Source organism: Grammomys surdaster, unplaced genomic scaffold (assembly GCF_004785775.1).
Source record: "Grammomys surdaster isolate TR1022 unplaced genomic scaffold, NIH_TR_1.0 125950, whole genome shotgun sequence".
Lineage (NCBI taxonomy): Eukaryota > Metazoa > Chordata > Mammalia > Rodentia > Muridae > Grammomys > Grammomys surdaster.
Window position 1 is genome coordinate 3,333,739 of NW_021620771.1, and position 22,639 is coordinate 3,356,377.

The 22,639-nt window shown below is 39.6% G+C and overlaps 1 protein-coding gene across 3 annotated transcripts in view; it reads left to right on the plus strand.

Annotated features, from left to right (window-relative positions):
- Tmcc1 (transmembrane and coiled-coil domain family 1) overlaps positions 1–22,639 on the plus strand; it is a 147,806-nt gene that overhangs the window by 88,958 nt on the left and 36,209 nt on the right. The window contains exon 1 of one of the 3 annotated variants that reach the window (XM_028753503.1): positions 2,778–2,891. The exons of 1 other annotated variant lie outside the window; for it this stretch is intronic. In XM_028753503.1, the coding sequence (XP_028609336.1) occupies positions 2,865–2,891 (27 nt within the window). In that variant the 5' untranslated portion in view covers positions 2,778–2,864. Of the gene's footprint in view, positions 1–2,777; positions 2,907–22,639 lie in introns of those variants that run through there. One more of the 3 variants, XM_028753502.1, reaches the window with a different exon arrangement.

The window sequence follows — 22,639 nt, forward strand, 5'->3', positions numbered from 1 at the left end:
ACTCTGTCTGAGAGAGAGATTGACAGAGAGACAGAGAGAGACAGATTTGAATATAAGTTCTACAAGGTGATAGAGGGACTGTTGGTCCTTAGTGGACAAGCTACCTTTGATGGGGGAGGGTCATCTCTTACAGAATCAGGACTGAACTTATTATCATTTCCCCATATCTTCAAGATTTTTTTCACAACCCGTAAGTGGGCCTCACTGTGAGTAGACAAGAATACCAAGAGAAGCTTGAACTCAGGTTCAAACTGAAGGAAAGGAAAAAGCAGTATAATACTCAGAAGAAGCACAGAACAGCCTTGTTCTTTTTTCTGTTTCTTTTCTCACATGCTAAAAATCTCACATAGTTCTGTTGTAACAATAGACTGAAGTAGAGCAGGAACCTGAGGGTGGAAACCATTTTCTCTGATGGGTGGAGAGGGGTCCTAAGAGGTTGAAATGAACCCTGTTTGCTTCCTCCACTAAGCTGCTTGCCTCCAAACACAGTCACTCTCTAGAAATTATGTGGCTGGGAGAAGAGGATTTTCAATCTTCTGACTAGATAAGAGGACCCCACTTCCCAGAAAGTACTGAGGAGATTAGATTTGCAGGAGAATTGGAAAGTAAACTCCTTAATTTTTTTCACTAACCATTCATCTTGCCTGTGTTCATATGCTGTTCATGCATAATTTGGCCCCAAACAGGCTTTGAGAAGCAAAATGACAGAGCTTGGTGCACTAGTAGAGCAGATCTGCTTAGCATCGCAAAGCCTTTGACACTTAGTTCAGGTTGGAACACAGTCTACAAAAGGCTGGCTGGAGAATCTAAACTGAGGACAGCTAGGTTGTCTCCACTGAGATAACAGCGTTATTCTTTACATGCACTTACCGTTGCCTACATTTTTACAACAATAATCTCAGTATCTAGAATACAGTACAAAGTGGACAGACATATGAAATAGTAATAAAATCACCAGTTCACAAGGAGTAAGAAAAAGACCAAGATAACACTGACATTAACATCAAATGTCTTAACACCAGAGGTGCAGAACTGTGAAAGGAAGTCAGCAGCCCTGAAAAGGTCACTCGTTCCACAGATTGATAACACAGATGACTGGTCTCCGTGATTTATAAAATCCAGTAGGCAGGAAGTAAGGAAAGATCCAGAAGATCTGAGCATCTGCTCTGAACTAGATTCCAGAATGTGTGAAACAACAGAATAAGTACTACTCTGAATGTCTGTAAAACATTCATCCAGGTGGGCCCTGCCTGTCATCGTCACAAAACTAAAAGTTTAAAAAGTGATTTAAAATCTATTCTCTAACTAAAACAAATTTAGGGATAAGTTGACCTTAAAAATCATAGTAAGTCAAAATTAGATAGAAAACCAGACATGGTAGTGAACCCCTTCAATCTCAACATTTGAGAAGCAGATGGAGATGAATTGCTGTGAGTTCAAGGCCAGCCTGGTTTATATAGTGAGTTCCAGGATAACCAAGGCTTCATGAGGAAACCCTGTATTTAAAAAAAAAAAAAGAAAGAAAGAAAAGAAAAGTGGATGCAGGGCTAAGGACGTGGCTTAGTTTGTAAACTCTTCCAGAGAACAAGCTCAAGGATCCCCAGAACCCATATAAAAAACCAGGTGCAGTGACACATTTACAAGTGCAGTGCTAGGGAAGAAGAGACAAGAGAATTCCTGCTGTTTGTTTGCTGGACATCCAGTCTAACTAAATCTGTGAGCTCCCAGTTTGGTGAAAGACACTCAAAAGTGGAGAACATTTGAGGAAGGTAACCAATGTCATTGACCTCTGACCTCCACACACATGTATGCATAAATTCCTAATGTCCAAAAAGAAATAGGCTGTTACCACACTTCCCATGAAATAGGATTGTGAAAGAAACTAGCAGTAACCCTATATACATAGTCACCTCAGTAGAGTGATAGACTCACTAAAGATACAGTAGATAACTTTTTTGTTTGAGACAGTCTCATGTACACCAGGCTGATCTAAAATTCCATATGTAGCCAAGGAATGACCTTGAATTTATGATCCTCTTGCCTCCTCTCCAGCCTTGGGATTAGAAGGTTACACCATCATGCCTATTTATACTATGCTGGGACTGATCCCAGAGTCATATGAATTCTAGGTGAGCACTCTCCCAGCTAAGCCATATATATCCTCACCCCACACTCACATACATTTTTGATGAAATAAGAGGAAATGGTATATGTGAAATTGGGCAGATGTGAAAAATGAAATTATTAGGCATACCTTCAGTCCTATTGTTTGTTTGTGTGTGTGTGTGTGTGTGTGTGTGTGTGTGGTGTGTGTGTGATGCGTGTATACATTACCAAAGATATATTTTCAGAATGTTCCACCTGTTCTGTATTAAAATGACAGAGAGGGTTTAAAGCTCCTCAGGTCGGTCACAGGGTCCAGAAGCAGGAGGCTTCCAACCTCCTGTCAAATCAGACTAAGTATGTTTGTGATATCAGTTGAATGAATCAATGGGTTCTTCAGATTCCCTGCTTCCTATTTAAAGAGAACATTTATTTCCTATCTTTTACTAGTGTGAGCTATTTATGATCAATGTTGAAGGTGTTTTTTATGTCATTGCTTAACTGGACTGGAGATAAACTCATGTGACAGCATAGAGCTCTTGTTTTGGAGTTGCCATTACTTTCTAGAACAGCCATTCTGTATAGCTGCCAACATGCCCTGGGTACTCTTGCTTCATATTGCAGTGATACTGCTTTGTCAGGGTAGAATTCAGCCTCACAGGGCTAGAGCAGTCTGCTGACCTCATGCCACAGTACAGCATGTTCAAACCTGGGAGAAACCCAGGGGTTACTCGGCATATTCTTCCTCCTTCCTCACAAGCATGGAACCGTCACTCTCCTCGGAAACCGTATGTTGTATATGTGTGTGTATCTGTCTCTTTATAAATCTCTTCCTTATTCTTGTAGTTATACAGCTTTAAGTGGGGGCTGGTTGTACAGACACAGGAAACTGACGGAGCTGCTGGAACTTAGCACTTCTCAACAGCAGAGCTCAGCCAGGGCATGTGCTATTTTTAGACGGTGAATTTGAGATAATAGAGAATCCTGTTGTTTCCTAGCTGTTTGTTTCACTCATAGCTATTTGGGCAGAATACAAGGGGTTTTGTGTGGCTATATAAGTCATGATTGGATCATACTAGAGCGTCCAATACTTGGGTATGGGGGCCTGTTTCCATGCAGAATAGATGTTGTTTGCGGTGTTTCAGGCTAAAAAGTTACCGGAAAATAAGCATTTCCTTCAGTGAACAAAAGAGTTTCATTTGCCTTGACTGGGTGGGAAAGGCTTGGGTTAAATGTGAGGATGCCAGGCATGCATAACAAATGGGAATTTGAGTTCAAGCCAGTTTGAAATATTTCTCACATTCTTCTTTTAATAAAAGGATTCTTATCATTGAGCTACTTGTTTTCAGGGCTTTTCCTGTGACACAATGGTTTCCTCAATTATGAACAGTATATACAACTCTATTAATTTTCGTCTTTAGATCAACACCACAGGACTGTGTAATGAACAAAACAGGAAGATGATCCAGCTTTATGCAACATCCCCCATGTTCACATTTCACCTTTAGTTCTGAATAGAAAACTAAGCCATTAGATTGAATTTACTATGGGTCGGTTTTATAAACAATACATAGATACTTTTTAAGGAGTAATGCTTTTTTTAAAAAAGTAAAAACAGTTCTTTAGAGTGCCCCCCCCCAATTCTAAAATTAATACTGTTTGCTGGTGAGCAGTTGGACTTAAGCTCCAAACAGATTTTTTCACTCTGGAGTTTGATATTTTAAACGCTGGTTTTATTAGCAGATTTGTGCCTGTGATCTGTACTCTCTTTTTCTGTTTGTTCTGATTCTTGAATCCTAAAACCTTGGCAGCTCCTGTGTTTGTTCTGAAGTTAAAAAAGGTCAGTTTATTTATCAGTGTTTTATTAAGAATGCTAGTACATGAGCTGGAGAGATGGCACAGTAGGTAAGAATGCATACTCTTGCAAAGGACCTAAGTTTGGTTCCAAGCACTCACAACAAGTGAATCTCAACTGCTTGTAACTCCAGAGCTGGAGAACCTAGCACCTCTGGCCACTGTGGAAGTCTGCACTCATATTTACAAACACATAATTAAAAACTATAAATCTGAAAAAGAAAATAAAAAATTATAAATCTGTGAGAAAGGAAAAAGAATGGTAGTGCAGGATGAGCTGCATGATAGGACGGAAAGTATTCCTAGAAGAGCCTTATGAGATAGGGAGACACCATCAGACTTAAATCTTACACTCCATCAGTGCCAGTGTCAGGCAGAACGTAAGACAGAATTGAAGCACTTCAATTGCCTTTACCTAGTACTTGCATTAACTCCTAATAGTAGGCATCTTTCTAGAGCTGGGGTGACCTGACAGAACTTAGCTCAGTTATAGATACTTGCATTGTATGCAGAAACTGTAGGTTCAGTCCTCAGTCTGTCTGTCTGTCTCTCTCTCTCTCTCTCTCTCTCTAACACACACACACACACACACATACACTTTTCTGAAACATAAATGTACCTAAGTTTATAAGTGTTCAGCAGTGAGATACCTGTTTCCAACATCTTAGCTTCCTAACAGGACTAAATACATCAAGAGACTGTAAACTGAGATCTGAATACCTTTCTACACTACAGAATTAACAATTTGGAGAAAAAAGAATTAACAAAAGGAAAATATAGCTAACTGCAGGAAACCAGTGTGGAATTTGAAGAAAGGGGAACTCTAGAAGTCACTATGTTTATTGAACTCACTGACATTTTGAATACTTTAAAATTTTATAATATGTCCAGAGGTTGGTCCATGCTAAAGATTTCTGCCCTTTTCCTTTCTCAGTGACCCTGCAATGGCCACACCTTTAGGTATTATTGTTAAAGCCACGTGTGTGATACAGACATTTTAGACAATTCCTTGACAGTATCTTATGAGCTTTTTCTACAGATGCTCAAATGTTTATTGTGGCAACTTACAACAAGTTGGCCACATACAGTCACTGTACTTAAGTATATTTTAAAGTTTAAATACTGTGTACTTTAAACCTAAGTTTTATATACAGTAAGCTGTTACTTTAAGTGTTGAGTTTTTATGATATAATAAAATTTCTCTCATAGTCAGACCTCTGACACGTGGAGGCTGAAGGTCACCGTCAGGTGCTGTTCCTTAGGAGCTGTCTGCCTTGTCTCTTTACCACAGGATCTCTTCCATGAACCTTGAATCTACCATGTAAGATAGGCTGGCTGGCCAGCAAGCTCCAGAGTTTGGCCTGCTCCTGTCCCCCTAGCACTAAGATTATATATGTGTCCCCATGCCTGGCTTTTTTTATGTGTGTGGGAATCAAACCCACAACATCCGTCTTTGCAATCAAAGCAAGTCTTCACTGACTGAGCCTTCTTCTCTGCTCCTTAGTTTTCATTATTAAAATGTAAAGCCAGGTCAGAAGATTAGAGAAACAAAAGAGAACAGACTTTTTCCTAAACCAATGTCTCCTTTCTGCCCAGAAGAGATTATCATGGCCCCTGTTCCTCTGCAAGACCAGCAGTGTTAACTAACCATTGTCAACCAGAGTTGAGCTTTTTCCAGCCCCCAGGGATGACTCTTAATAAAATTGCCTAATACCTGTTTATCTTATGATTGTCCCTTGAGGAAGCAGTGGTAAATTGTTTATGTTACTTGTTTTCTTGTTATTCTTCATTGAATTAATTATATTCCAGATTACCTCTGAGTTTGGGGGGCTAAATGGAGGAAAGAGGAGATAGGATTTACAACTAAGAACAGCTTTTGGCATTTACAATGAGCAGATCTGAAGAGCTATACTGAACTAGTTTGAAGTGTGAAAACTGGATTAGAATACTACAAACATCTCTGTTCTCACTGGTCACAGTTCAGACTGAACAGGAGACTTTGGAGGCTAGGGCTTTTGGTTGTGTACTTCTCAAGTGAAGAATAACACTGTTGAGAAAATGAGGTTCAGGAGGCCTGGCCTGTGGTGCCAACTTTGCTGTAACAAGATAGTAACAGGTGTTCAGTTAGAGTTCCAGGACTTTTATTTCTTATTGTGAAATAAGATTCTTTCACTAGAAAAGTCCTAAGGGTCTTCCAATTTAGGACTTAAATGAGTACATGTATGTGCACACACAAGGACAGACTTGTATAAATTGGCTTTTAAAATGAAGTAATATGAGGGCCAGCAAGATGGTTCAGCAGGTAAGAACACTTACTAATAAGCCTAGTGCACATGAGCAACCCCACCATCTCTCACACATACGCAACTAAAGTAAAATGGCATAGTGGCTAAAAGCAGTTTCCACCTAGCCTAATGTCCAAAATATTGGTTCCCAGGAATCATATGGTGGAATGAGAGAGCTGACTTCTAAAGGAGGTCTAAGGTTGTTTTCTATACACATACATATATACACATACAAAATAAATCAATTTAATAAAACTTTTAAATAAAAGTAATACATTTCCCTATGGCTCTCAGAAATAGATATTTAAGCTACAAATCTACATGCATTCTCTGGTTATATTACTTTTAGAAAACAGTTTCCTAGGGCTGGTAAGATAGCTTAGCAAGTACTTGCTACCCTGCCTGACAGACCTGAGTAGTTTGATTCCCCAAGACCCATATAGTGGAAAAAGAGAACCAGAGAACCACGTCCTGCAAGTCGACCTTTAGCCTCCACATATATGGGATACAAAAAAAATGGATTGATGGATGGGTGGGTGGGTGGATGGATGGATGGATGGATGGACAGACGGACAGATAATAAAAACTATTTAAGACTTAATCTTCTCACAGAGAGCCAGATGTCTCTGTGTTGGGAGCCAGGTGTAAATCAAAACTGAATCATGGCTGAGGACGGCACATGAAGGACTTAGACTGAACATACCCCGGCCTTACTATCTTTCACAAAAAACATTTGTTCCCTGATTCAATATCAGTAATTGCTAACATATGCGTGTAGTTGGTGCCTCTGCAGAGAAACCTTACATCCAAAGTAGAGTTCTGTGTTTATATAATCAACCTGCAAGTTCATTGTTGTTGACTTGACTGCTTAGGATTAGCCACAAGAGCAGACAAAATGTAGTTATCAACAGCACACTTGGATTTCAAATGTGAGTCCCAGATTTAGCCTTATCTCTAAGTAGTCCTTAGTCTTTAAAGCATTCCACCCCACATTAACTTCGTGCTCCTCGAGTTAAATCTGAAGAACAGCTGAATTGCAAATTTCACAAGATAGGTGAAAAGCCTACTCCTTTTCCTTTAACCTAAAAGTAGATCATTTTTGTATTTAGGTATGTATTTTTTTATTTAGTGCATATGCATATTTTATAACCATTTGTGTAAAAGATTTTTTTTTCCATTACAACAATTCAGAGTGTTTGAATTTGAAATTAGAATTTTCATTCCCAGAAATAACCCTGCTTTCATTTTCCATGTTGGAGTCTCCTTCTCTTATACTAGAAACAAAGGCCCCACTGTTCTTCACTCTTCATCTTCAGAACAGAGCCAGCAGTTTGCAGGAGAGAGGTTGGTTTGTTTTTAACATCTTCTGCCTCTGTTGTACTCTATGTGTGAGTAATCCTCTCAGCAGTCTCATCTCTTTTCTTCCAACCTTTGGCCCTTAAGTAAAAACTACCAAGGCAGAAGATATGGAAACAATGTGGAGAAACATTGCAGACAGGGTAGCTTAGCCTGAGCTCATCTAGCACATGATAGAGTAACATGTTTCTTTTTCCTTCCTAATTCCAAAGATGCATGTTTTTGTTCATCAGAATTCATTAAATATATGCTCTGTCTGGTGTTTGTAACCTCAAGCAGCTCACTGGCCTTTGACAGCTCACCTTTTCTTTGGAGCTGTGCTGTGTATGCTTTGTCTGTTCTCTTTCTGTTTTTTGGTACTAAACTTTGATTTACTTTAATTGCATTTTATTGTGGTGGGGGGACATCATAGCACATGTGTGAAGAACAGAGAAGACAATTTTCAGGAGTCAGTTTTCTCCTGCCACCATGTTCTAGAGACACAACTCAGCTCATCAGGCTTGACTGCAAGTGCCTTTACCTGCTCAGCCATTCTGGGGGCCCTGGTTATCGTAAGCACCATGAATCACAGTTTCAGGGGGGAATTGGTGGAAAAATAAGGACTCAAATCTGTCTCCTACAAACCCATTTACTATGTATGACCTGGTGTTTTGAACTTAATGTTGCCAAACAGTAGAATTCTGTCATGTGATGGCATCTCAAGAGGAAGGGTGAAAAGCTGAGAAACTGATCATCTGTTCCTTCATTGGTAATAAACTCAAAGTTGTTAGTTGACAGTAAGTTGCCTGCTAATAGCTACTTTTCCTTCCTGTTGTTTCTTCTTGTTCTTCCTCTTCCTCCTCCTCCTCCTCCTCCTCCTCCTCCTCCTCCTCCTCCTTCTTTCTTCCTTCTTTTTTCTTCCTTCTCCTCCTTCTTCTTCTCTTCCTCCTCCTTCTTCTTCTTCTCCTCCTCCTCCTTCTTTTCTTCTTATAGCTCTCTATCTTCAGTCTGTTAACTGTCTTTAATATTTAAAAGATGTTTCTTTGAAACTCTAGGGTTCTCTGCAGCTTAGTGGCAAAGCAACAGTGATGAAGTTAAGTGGTTAACTGATGTTATGGTTTTGCACTTTTTCTCAAACTATCTGTGACAACTGATATTTTACAAAGAACAAATTAAAATAAATCTGTCTTCACATCAAATAACATTCCTATATTTTAGTAGTTTTCTTATTTTCTGAAGATGTATTTTTCATATTTATGTAACTACCTATTGAAAAAAGCAATTATTCAGTGATAGTTGGTGAAGCATAATGAGGTAGGCTGTAGGCACTACAGTGTAATGTCCCACAGTAGGAAGAGTACAGCATGAGCAGGGTGCTGTGGGTTATGGATGACCGTGATAGAAAATGACCAAGAGAGGAAAGGGGATTCTGGATGATTTAGCTTGGCAAGATTTCTCCCATAGGCAGTAAGACAAGAGGACAGAGAACCAGGTCAGACATTGAGGAGGGTGCATATGAAGGAAAGATTTCTAGCAGAAACTTACTTAGCTAATTTTGCTAGAATTGGGTTTTTAGAAAGGGCACAGATATGCCTAGGGAAAAGGCTCAGAAATCAACAGAAGTTTTGGCTGAGCAAAGAATCTTTGTCAATACCTGACTAGCATGTTCTTCACCTAAGATTAAGAAATCATGAAACAGCTATCTAAGAGGAGTTTCAAGAGAGTTTATGTCCCTCTAACAGTGGTACAATATAGCTTAAAACAGCTTTTCATGGGTAAATGACAATGCACTTTTTAAAAGATTTCTTTTTATAAGTGTTTTCCCTGCATGTATGTATATGCACTATATGTATGCCATGCCTGCAGGGGTTGGAAGAGGGCATCAGATCCCCTGGAAATGGATTTATAGATAATTGTAAGCCACTATGTGGGTGCTAGGAATCAAAACCAGGTTATCTGCAAGATTAGCCAGTGCTCATAACCTCTGAGCCATCTCTCTACCCCTTCAGTGTATTTTCTTATGTATGTGGATGGTGCCTTTGTGTTTGTGACTACATGTGCACATGTGTGAACATGGATGTAGAGGCATAAAGTTGATGTCAAGTATAAAGTTGATGTCAGGTGTCTTCCTCAATTGTTCTCTACCTCATATATTGAGGCATAGCCTCTCCATTTGAGCCTGAGTTTGTCTCTTTGGCTAGTCTACTCCACCAGCTTGCCCCTGGGATTACAAGTAGGCTGTCACACATACCTACCTAGCAATTAACCAGGAGTGGGAGTGGGGGGTCTGTGGATCTGAACTTGAGTTGTCTATAAATGATAGTTATCTGGTAGTATATGAGTTATGATGATTTACTTTCTTCTGTTGAAGTTGCTGAGTTCCTTTATTTAGCATGGAAGCTAGAGCTTCATTTGGAAGACTAAGTCAGCCTGGGTTCCATGGTTATTTGCTCTTTGCCTTGTTCTTGTCTTGAACCTGAATTCTTGTACATGCTACCATGCACTCTACCATGGAGAGACAGCCTCAGCCCAAGAATCTTGTTTTGTTGTTTGTTTGTTTGTTTGTTTTTCTTTATGAAGAAGGTGCTACACTGAAACTGTCAATCAGTGAAATGTCATTTGCATTAGATGCTCAAGGTCTAGGTTCAATTCTTAGTGCAGCCAAAAAGGGAAAGAAAAGGGGGAAACATTTATAATGTTTTTATAGCATTGTACATTATCTTCATTTAAAATAACAAGAAGTAAAGGACTTAGAACCAGGCTTTTTTTTTCCCTCCTCCAAATAAAGCCCAGGCTGACCACAAACTCAACAATCTTAATAGCCAGTTATATTTCTGAATAGCACTAATATAGTAATACCATGTACAGTTCCAAACAAAATTAAATAGATTAAATGTCATTTTAATCTGTCTAAGGGTAAAAGTGCACTGGACTTTTGAGAACTTTGAGAACAGTTGAACCTTGTGGGCTTTGGGTCTGGAGCTCTAGTCTCATTACATTAAGAATATCGGACTCTTCATCTTACAAAGTAAATTTCTACACACCTCTTCATTTGCTAGGAAGGATTTCTTGGGAGTTTCCCAGCACTTCCTCATGTTAGGCCATGTGTCACCATGCAGGATTTATGGTGTCTGCTGCTATGAAACCACTCCCTGCAGCACACTTTGTTTAGGTGGTTGTCTTGGATTAAAATGTACCCTCTAAAAGTTCATCTGATAAAACGTGATTCCCCACATCAAATGTTAATGATATTTGGAGGAGGAGCCATTGAAATATAATTAGGATAAGATAAAATTCTAGTGGTACCCCCACAATGACCTAAACAGCTTCATGGAGAGAGAACACTGTCATCATGCCTGCCCCATCTCACCATGCAATGCCCTCTACTGTATTAGGGCATTAGGAAGGCCCTGACCCAAGTGCCAGTGCTGTACACTTCTTAATCTTCCAGAACTGTAAACCAAATGAACGTGTATCTCTATCAATCACACAGTTTCTGAAATTTTGTTATAGAAACAGAAAGTACACCAGGTAACAATGAATGACATTATAGATTCTTTTGAGATAGGCAGCACCTTAGCATGTAATCTGAAATGGTTACTATACTGTACTTTTCACATTTTTATATTTATTTGTATGTATGCCTGCATATGTCTACATACATATATGTGCAGGTACATGTATGGATTCTAGGCATCAAATTTAGATAATTGAGTTTTCTACCCACTGAGCCCTCCCTAAACTCTGTTGTTGAGATAAGGTCTTTACATAACCTAGGCTACCCTGGAACTCGGAATGTAGACCAGGTTGACCTCAAACTCACAGAGATCCACCTGTCTCAGATTCCTAAGTGCTGGGCTTAAACAAGTGCCATCATGCCCCATCTTTTTACTAGTTTTGAAGTGTCTTTTTGGCTAGTCTGAAGTGGTCAGTAACAGTATTCTTTTTGGAAAACTCTGCTACTAAGAAACAACTCTGTTGTTCACCATTCTGAACTAATTGGTTCTAACAGCAAAAGAAAATGCTTGCCCTATTTAGGTGTTCCTGTGACCATTTCCAGGTCCTTGCTTTGTAGTTTTTCTGTTTCCCTGACTACTGGCTGGTGTTAGCTTTTACATAATTGAGAGCTGCTGAACTCAAACAAAAACCTGCCTCTCCCTGAATGCCAGTGGAAAGTTAATACAATTTTGGACTTTGAGCTGAACTAGCTTCTGAGGGGAGGACAGAAGAGTCCTTAGAGGGGGATACAGATCCTCAGCTGACTGGTCTCTAAGGCCTTCTGTACAAGTCTGTTCTCTGCCATCCATAACTGTTTCATTTCATCTCACTCCAATGCCCCTTGGCTCAACTATGTAGCTCTGACTGTTCTGGAACTCTGTTTAGACCATGCTGGCCTTGAACTCAAAGAGATTCACCTGCTTTTGCTTCCTAACGCTGGGATTAAAAGTGTATACCTCCATACCCTGGTTATAGGAGTTTCTGAGATGATAATCTCATTGTATATACCACTGTCTACTTCCTATGTAAACCATATTGGCCTTAAACTTGTAACAATCCTATTGCCTGAGCCTCACAAATGCTATAATTTATAAGACTGCACTACTGGACTAGAGAGATGACTCAGTGGTTAAGAGCAGTTGACATCTGTCTTGCAGAGGTCCTAAGTTCAATTTTCAACAACCTCATGGTGTCTCACAACCATCTATAATGGGATCTGTTTGCCTCTCCTGGTGTACATGAAGTCATAGTATTTATATATGTAAAATACATGAATAGATAAAATTTTTAAAAAAATAGACTGTACTACCAGCCTAGATTTTGTTTTGTGTTTTGAGACATCCTGGCTGGCCTTGAACTGAGCAACCAATTGTAGTCATTTCAGCTGAGCCTATAGGATATGTCTTATGCCCAACACCCTGACATCCATTTTATTAAAAACAAATACTATAGTGTTAGGGTCTAAGAATTGCTGAAGGAAAACCCCAGAATCAAATGGTATACAGAGGCAAAGAATGTTTATTCTGAAGAAATTAGAAATTAGAATGCATTCAGGGGTCAAGCATTCATCAAAATGGCAACAACTTGTATGCAGGGCTAGGGGAATTTTCCAGAAGGGTTAAGTAACCTCTAATATGGTTGGTAGGGGCAAAGCAGTGACATTGGTATAATTTTGATTGATTGCTGTTAGTTAGTTAGTTTCTCTATATTTGGTGAGGCCTTGAAGAATTTTGAAAACCAGCTCAGTTCTAGCCTTGCTATCTCCTCCAGCATGGTGTCTCAGGAACTGACTCAGCTCCAGACTTATCCTGCCTAAGTAAGGGCCATCATTGACTAAAGACTCCTTGTCAGTGGCTCCTTCTGAGGCGCCCAATATGCTACACAGAGAATTGAAATTTTTATTCCCAAGGTTTTAGTCCTCTCAATAGTAAGAATAATTGTAAGGTTTTGATCAGTAAATCTAAGTTTAGAAAGTTCTGACAATAAACCCAAGTGAAATAAGAATGCATGCAGTACTCAGGCTTGATTTTCTGATTTCTACCTGAGTAGATGAATGTGTGTATGTGCTGGTTTTGTTTTCCTATCTTTTTAGTACTTAGGCTTAAACTCCAGGTACCACCCATATTACATACACTCTGTCACTGAAATCCTCTCCCAGGCTGTGGATTCGAATTCTTTAAATGTTTCTGAACTATAAGATGGATTTTCCCCCTCTGTCTACAATGTTTGAAGTTTTAAACATTCATGACTTTATTTTATTGGAATTTTAGGGATATTTATGTGCTTATTTAGCTTAGAAAGCCAATAAAGTGACTTCTTAAGAGACTCCATAGGGATTTCAGGCCATCCTGGGATATAAGAGAATGAATGGAAGGGGGGGCAGAGACATTGAAATATAACTTATTAATACCCTCAAAAATAGATATTTCATGCTAACATAGAAAAAACCATGGCTTTTCTGAATTGAAAAAAGATACACAGAGATCTATGGCTGCAGATCTTACAGGTTCTCAGCCATTGTCCAGAGTAAACACAAAATCATGAGACCTCACTGTTCCCTAGCTGGAAGAACTCCTCCTTCATTGTATGTACCAAATTCTTTACTCAGCATAAACAAGTGACCAAAAAGAAGCGCCTAACAGTCTGAACTGCCTTCTGGTTTCTTGTTGCATGGAGAAAACAAATATGTGTCAGACCTCTCAAGAGACCATCATATTTAAACAGTAAAAGCAAATTATTTTTCAGGGTTGTCATCAGGGAAGACTCATTAATAACTGATGCATATACCAGAAACAAAACCAGAATCAAAAAACAAGATTGAGAGAAGAAATCAGCAATATCAAAAGAGCACCACCTTTTAGAGTCAAGAAGATAACATGGCCAGATTAAAGTAACCCACAAGCCCAGGTTCTCCAGGCAACTCATTGATTCAGTTCTCCATTCTGCAAGTTGAATCCATTAATATCTTGGAATAATCCTTAAATTTATCAAAGAACTTTTATATTTTTTGGTGTGTCTTTGTTGTTGATAATGGATATCATATAGCAAAGACTGACCTCAAGCTTGCTCTGGCTCAAGCTAGTCTTGAGCTTCTGACCCTTCTACTTCTACCTCTAGAACAATGAAAATATAAGCATGCTGAATTACACCCAGTTACTGTTCCTTCCATTCCTGTTTATTGTTTGGGTTTTTGTTTGTTTTGTGTTGCTCTTGTTGTTGTTATTGTTGTATTAGTAGTCCTGAAGAAGGATCCCAGGGCTGGTACTCACCAGGCCCCTCTACCAGCTAAGCTATATCTCCAGCCCCTTTTAAAACGTCTTTAAGACGGCATCTCATTGCTACATAAGGTGACTCTCGTGATTTCCTCTCTTAGGATTTCAAGCATGCTTCATGCCTGTTTGTCAAGTATACTTTAAAAAAACAAAACTTACACATAAGTGAACAGTGAATATTTCTCCCACAAAAATCCTGCTTTAGGCCCAGGAAACTCATATGGAAGAGGCTCATGCAAGGCACTTTGTCACACATGCTTCAGTGGTCACAGTGGTAAAATGAAAGGCCAAGAAGCAAGCCTCTTGGAAATGTTTTGAGCCAATGACATACTCACTGCCTTTCTTTTGCAATCCATTGGTTGCAAGTAATCACAGGGTTACAAGGGAAGTGTTATCTTCCTCGTGTGTCCCAGAAGGGAAGGAACATTAAAATACCAATCACTGGGAGCAGTTTTGCTGCAAATTGTAGAATTGTAATATTAACCTTATAAATTCAATACAGTACCTACCCAGAGGAGAGGACATGGTCCCTAACATTCAGCTGTATAACTATGAAGAAAATTCTTCCCTAATAGGTTTTATATTAGATTGAACATAATTGAATAGTTAAGTAACTATTTAAGATGTTACTTCAAGTTCATTTAGTATATGGATATATATTACTTAAGAGAAGAAAGGAAAGTGTTTATTCTCAAAAATTGAAATCATAGCCAAACATTCACGCCTTTAATCCCAGCACCCAGGAGGCAGAAGCAGGCAGTCTTTGTTAGTTCAAGGCCAGCCAGGTCTACAGGTGAGTTCCAGGACAGTCAAGGCTGTTAGGAAAACCCTGTCTCAAAAAACCAAAATGATGAGGAAGAGGAGGAAGAGGAAGAAAAAGAGGAGGAGGAGGAGGAGGAGGAGGAGGAGGAGGAGGAGGAGGAGGAAGAAGAAGAAGAAGAAGAAGAAGAAGAAGAAGAAGAAGAAGAAGAAGAAGAAGAAGAAGAAGATTGAAATCACAAGAGCTACTGGTTTTGAGTAACAGAAAATACTTCCATTTATAAAACAAACTGAAGAAATAGAAAAATAGAAATCACAGTGACAGGACTGGAGGAGGTGGCTAAGTGGGTAAAGAGTGCTTGGTTCAGAAGCATGAGGACCTGAGTTAGGGTATTAGCATCCAAATAAAAAGTCAGGAATGGCTGCAGGCATCTATAAGACCTGAGAGCTTTGGGGCAGAGACAGATAAATTTCTGGAATTTGTTGTCCAGCTGTCGCTTTTAAAGGGGGCGAGGTAGGAGTGAGAGGCAAGCTTCAGGTTCAGTAAGAGACCCTTTCTTAGGGAATGAGGAGAGTGATAGAGGACAACACAGAAATCAGTGGCTTAATTTCTTTGAGACTAGATAAAGCAGAGGAGGATCTTGAATCCACCCTAGCCTGCATAGTCATATCCTTCCTAAAAAAAAAAAAACTAAGTGGTGGGGCAGTGAAGCACTAGGACCTAAGCAGACCAGACCTAAGCTCTCAATGGTTTTTGCATTCATTACTGGATCGCAGAATTGCAGCATTTTCTAAAAAGAAGTGGTTTTTCCTGTCTGTAGTGTCAGATTTTAGGGTTTCATGCCTTCTTGCCTACTTTTTTTTCCTTGCCTACTTCTTGCTCACTCTTTTTACTCCTACTCAATTGTCATTACATAGTTTTCTAAACAGAGGATGTAAAATAGAGAAGAAACATTGGGAAAGTAGAACTGTCTCCTGGTGCTTGACAGAAACCTTTCCTTTGTATTTATTGAACTGAGCTACCTCCAAGTGTTATTTATTGAGAATTGCTTTCACTTTGTCACCTCTCCTCAACCATACTTAATTTAAATGAGGAAATAAATGTGAATGTGAAAATAATGCCTGTAGCTTTAAATCCAACCAGTTGGAAGCTTTTGTCTTTTATAAAAGATGCTCACAGCTGGAGCAGAGAGGCAGATACTGTCTGTCATCTTTGCTCTCACAGTCAAACTGTTCATTTGCATTTAACAGCCCTAGCAAACTGCATAATTGGGTGTGTGCACGCGCGCTCTGCTCGTAAGCGCGTGCGCAAATACGCGCGCGCACACACACACACACACACACACACACACACACACACACACAGCGCTTGTTAGGTTGAAGCTTTCTGTTTATTCAGCACAGTCCTTCCAGACGCCCAGATGTAAGGCTACTGAGTTGATGCAGAACTGAACTGTGCATAGAGGTGAGCACTGTGCTGCAGAGCATCCGCTATGCAGGATGTTGATGTGATGCAGCTCTGCCTGCCTGTTGTGTGCAAGCCACTGCTCTAAGATTGAAGGTGAGAAGCCCAAGGATCGCCTAGAAGCTTCATTGTGCCCAGCCCTTTAGTAGAAGACGTCCCCAGTGGTAGCTGCCCTCATTTACAGTGTGCAAGAGTGACAGAGTCTGCTGCTGCTCCTCTATGATTTGGAAGCCGGAAAAAATGGAGAAATCTTACGACCACGAGCGGTTGTGACTTGTTTTCACAATCCAAGCTTTTTCTGGTGTTCCCAAATGAAGGATGGGCTTTGTGACAAGCAGAATCATCAGACTGCCTGACAGGGGGTTTAGGTAAGATAAATGTGTTATGATGAGGGGGTTTTCTTGTGTTTTTTATTTTTCTGTATCACCTTCATAGAATTGCAGCTTAGTAGTATTTGTTTTGCAGAATCATGTTGGATGGAAAAGGTTGAGCAAAGAGCCAGGAAAAAATATTTTTGCTGCATATTTATTCAAGTTGTGACCTTCAGATATATTCATCAGGTTTTCTCAGATACCTGTGAGCAATTAGAAACTCAGCGTTTCTAGAGTATAGGGTGCTCACTCACAATTTCTTTTTTAAAAATGTCTTTGGATAGTTGTAATTACCTTATTTTTTTTTCTAGGATTTTTCTAAAGCCTGCAGTGGAAAAAGGGAGGAAAAAAAGCTTTCCTCCTGTTATTGAGTCATTCCCCTGGAGCAGTAGTAGGCTGAGAACATGAGTGTAGATGTGAAGGAAGGCATGATGAGTGGTCTGCTATTTTCACACCGTGTCTTGGTGGAGGTCTGTCTCAGGCTCATTGTCGTTGCTGTTCAGTATCCAACAGTGGTTTGAGCTTCATCTCTTTGCCCTCTATTATAACTGAATTTCCTTTTATGTTTGCTTTTGCACATTTTACCTTGCCAGACCCAATTCTGTCATGGAGCCTTTTTCTGATACTGTTAATACACCGTGTCCTTTATTAGAGAATAGACAGGTGTAGAAAATAGCCCTAGTGCACAAAACCTGGGGCTCATCTAGTCCAGGACCACAGAAAAAGAGACAAAACAATCCTCAAATATTTTTGGCCCCTTAAACAAAATAATGAACATTTTCTCTTTAAAATGTAGGTTTTGATTTTAGCAAATTTAAGCTTCTTAATTCTGAATCTTAATTTTAAATTATTTTAACTAAATTTATTTTAAATTTAATTAAAACCTAAAGGCTAAATTTTAAATAAATTGAATTTATTTAATTTTATTTAATTTTAGCTTTATTTCAAATTAAAGAAATGGATCTTTATAGAGAGTTCAGGACATTCAGGAATGAATGAATGAATGAATGAATGAATGAATGAATGAATAGAAAAGAGAAAGAAGGAAGGAAAGGAAAGAGAGAAGATTACATTAGGTCCATGAAGTCCTGCCAGAATCACCTGGTTCTAGTCCCATTCTAAACTGGGTACTGTTATATTTTCTAAGGATAAAGGTTTCCTTTTCTTCATTATAATTTGTCTATATGTTGTTAGGAGGTCTGTGACTTATTTCATTGACCAAGCTCAGATATTGTCCTTGGACCCCCTACTCTCACCAGCAGGCACAGCCAAGTTTCCTACCAGCTTAGAGTGGGCACAGAAGCTGTCCGTTGACACCTGCCTTTTTGCTGACTCATTGGTTATGTAAGCCTTGAACACAGCCATCCATACACCCTCTAGGCTGGAAAATAAGGACTGCCTGTTTATTCTCCTTGGGCTCTTCTCTCAAAGTCTTTTTGTTAACATGGACCCTAGATTTCACTGCAGTGAATAGATACACCCTTTTTCTCATTTTGAATTGCTGCATTTTTAAACTCTATTTGCATCTCTCCATGATGAAATTCCCGTCTGTTCTCTTGGCACATGAAACCTTCAGAAATAGTGTTTTCTCTCACTTCTTGCCTGGTTAAAGTAAGGACTTCCTTTTCTGTCTTTGAGGGCTCAGTTTGAGTGCCTCATTATCGGAGCCTCTGAACTTTCCATGTAAAGTAGGAAGATTTCCTTTTTCTGTTACCGCTTTCTTCAAAGCACTCTGTTCTTTTCTTCATGGTGGTTTCCACAGTTGACATAGTTGGGCTACTGGTTTCTGTGTTTCTGTCACTTGCCATTCAACTGTGAGTCTCAAGAAGGCAGAGATATTTCATTCATTGGTCAGTGTGCAGCAAATCACTCAGTGAAGCTTACAGAAAGGACTAGTGGACAGTAACATGCACACACGCCAGGGTGAAAGCAAACAGGGTGAACACAGTGTAGAGAAAGCCCATGTGATGAAAGTGACAAGTGAGAGAATATACACTGAGGCTTGGAGAGGTGGGGAGGACTAGATGCAGGGCCTAAGAACATGAGACTGCTGAGGCCACATTCAGATTCTTAGGGTTTGGAGGGTCTGGGGAATGTTTGAGGATTGTTGGCTTGTGTGCTGGAGCTTCATGCATGCTTAGGCAAGTACTGTACCACCTAGCTATGCCCCAACCTCAGACACTCCTTATTTTGAAAACTGAAGAGCTGGCAGTGGTGGTGCATGCCTTTAGTCCCAGCACTCCGGAGGGTAAGACCAGCCTGGTCTACAGAGAGGGATCCAGGACAACTAGGGCTACACAGAGAAACCCTGTCTTGAAGAAGAAAAAACAAAACAAAAGCCTGGGAGCCTGCTAAAGGAATGTAAACATTCCCTTAGGGTTGGGTTTTTCCTTTCTTTTTTTTTTTCTTTTCTCTCTTTCAACTCCACAGAGAACCTAAGTGAATACAAGTAGATCCTTTAGGACCTACTGTCCAAAAGAGAGGCAGTGAGAGTGTGTCCTGAGATGGTTACAGGACATTATGCACTCTGATGAAAATTTGGTGTGAAGTTGATGAGACTTGGTGTCAGGTTGGGTGTGGTGAGAAAGCAGATGTTGTCGAAGGGGCTGCTGGGCTATGGTACACTTTTTTTTTTTGGCTTGTGTAACTTGTGGACGGTAATTACTGTCCCTAAGTTAAGGAAATGAGGAAGAAGGCTTTGAAGAGAGTTCTGATAGGGTTGTGCTATACTCTAAGTCTTCATTCCAGAGATTAGACTGTTGCTGTTGTGAAACCTTCAGTGATGGTCTTGGATATACAAGTAGGACAGTAGTTTAGACCTGTGGATTACAGCTTGTCTCTTGCCATAGCCTCTCCCTGTGCCATGCTGTTACAGCCTCAGGTTTTACTCTGTCATCCTAAAGTTCACTTCTGTGCCATTCCTTATTCTGAGCTGCCAGCTCGAAAGGTCTTTCCTTATTCCTTCTGTCAAAAACTTCTTTTGAGGCTCATTTCATCATTACCTCCAAGAAACTTTCTCTGTTTCCTTTTCTTTGTTTTGCTGTGTTTACGTTTTTTGAGACAGTCTCTTTAAGCTCAGTCTACTTCCTTCAGCTTCCCAAGTGCTGGGGGTATAAGCCTGCACTGCCAGCCTTCAGGGAACCTGTTGGCCAAATCTACCATGTTATCTTAATTGGACCTTCCTTTCAGTGGTAGTTAGGTTTCATTGGTTAGATCATCTGTTCTTGGAGGGCAGAGATTCAACCTTTGTTGAATGGTTTTTACATAAAGAAGCAAATAATAACTATAAAATAAATTGAACCGTAGAATATGAATGTGTGCATGCCTGTGTGTGTACAACCCACATCTACAGTGTCTATCACAGCACCATGTTGTACTTCTGCTTCTGTCTCCTTCAGGTTCAATAACCCCATCAAGGTTGTCCCACATCTTAGCAAAAACAGCTCAGATAGAATATAAAATGTCTAATCCCAGCACTTGGGAGGCAGAGGCAGGCGGATTTCTGAGTTCAAGGCCAGCCTGGTCTACAGAGTGAGTTCCAGGACAGCCAGGGCTACACAGAGAGACCCTGTTCATATGTGTGGGTACATATGAACATATTTGTGTACTCTGTGCTCAGTGCACAAAGTACTTATATAAAGGTGTGTGAACACAGGAACTGGTGCCTCAATGTTGATGATTTCCTACACCTGTTAGAATAACAGATAACTTCATTTTAAATCTCAGAAATGCTTGTGCAATTTGGTGAGATCCCCCACCTGAAAATCTATAGAAAGGACTACAGCTAGTTCAGTGGTAGAGCACTTGCTTAGCATGTGCAAGGTCCCATGTGAGAGCTCCTGAACCAAATAAATGAGATTATATCCTTTATGTTCCTGTTTGAGAAAATCAGTTTGTACTTTGCTATTACAGATATTGTTTGAGGGGGAAAAATAAGCAACTCTGGCCATTATGTTGCAAAAGAAGAGGTATAATCAAAGTAGGTAATGTTTCTAGGATCTTTAAAACAACAGATAACCCTGTTCAAATACAGAGAAAGTTGTTAAAACAGGCACAAACACCAACTGCAGAAGTGTAAAGACAGTTGTTAAAGCAGGCATATACATTGACTGGAGATATCAGTTTATTCTGTTGTGTAGAAAAGCAACTATATTCTCTGCCAAAAACAATAATGTTGTCAAGTTGCTTCTTCATTTTGTTTTTCCAACATGATTTGGAACTTATTATATAGACCAGACTGACTTTCCATCCAAAATTCTTCCTGCCTCAGCATCCCAGTTGCTAGGCCTACAGGCATATTTTCATTAAAACTGACAAATGGCTATTTAAAGATCCTATAGCACTTTTTTTTTATTCTCAAATGCCCTAATAAGGCAAGAAAAGGATTTTGATTGTTAATTCATGGGGAAAAATTGAAGAAAGCAATAAATAAAACAAAAGCAAACAAACAAAAAACCCCAAAACTCAATCAATCATTTCAAAGTTACTTTTTTTTTTTATTTCCTTCCAGTGCTGGAATCAAACTGAAGGCCTTGTTTAATCAAGTGCTCTACCACTGATCTTAGCCCAGTCCAAAGTTACTCTCTTTCTAAAGCAAGGACCAGGAGCAGGACAGTAGAGGAACTGGCTATTAATATCATGTGCTACACAAGGGAAATCCTCTTAGGCCCTGCATTGTAACAGGAACAACAGGAATTACATTGTGGCTCCACTTAACCTCTCACCATACTCTGCACTCTACCTCTCTAAATCACTTCTGATTGTATTGTGTTCCTCCTTTTGCCATTTCCTTAACATTATCTCTTAGTTTCCTTTTTAAGGAAAATAATGGAGTACTAACATGGAATACACTAGAAAGTTACTAATTAGCCTCATAAGATAAAGTTCACAGTAGTGCTTGAGAGGACGTATAGCATGACTCCAAGTATTCATTCGGCAGATGTTTATCTAACTTCTGTGTGCTAGAAAAAGGAAATCAAGTTATAAAGAGACAGGAAATCTACCCTTGGAGTAGGCACAGACCAGTCGTGTACAAGGTAAATTTGGAGCAAGGATATGGACTATTTGGATAAGTTTCTGTCCACAATGGGAGAGAACTTGAATTAGTTGGCACATTGTTTATAATGTTTAGCACAATGTGGAAGTTGCTTAGTATTAAAGAGAGGTGACGGAAGAGGAGAAGAGAAGGGGGTTTATAACATCTTCTTGAAGGAAGGGAGAAAAGGGTGTGCTTATAGGCTACAGGTTTTGATCTTTCAGAGCAGAAGATATCCTTGTTGAAAGCTCAGTGGCTGTCAAGCTAGAGACAGAATCAGGAAGTCAGCACTGAGTCAGTCCTTAAGTACCTACTTAGTGCAGTACACAGTTACTGGTTTTTTAGAGAAACAAAAGTAATCATAGAATGTGGAAGGCTAACACAGGAGGAGTGCCACAAATGTAAGACCAGTCTAGATTACCATAAGGAAACAAAACACAGAATCCTAACCTGTAGACTGTACATTTTAGTTTCTGAAGATAGAAATGTAAAAATTTCTAATATGCAAGGGTAAAATGTATACATAGAAAACCAAAGTCAAAACAATGGTTCAGTGGCTGGAGCACCAACTGCTCTCCCAGAGGACAGCAGTTCAGTTCCCAGCACCCACTTATGTATCTAGCTCCAGAGAATCTGACACCTTCTGCCTCTTCAGACCCCTG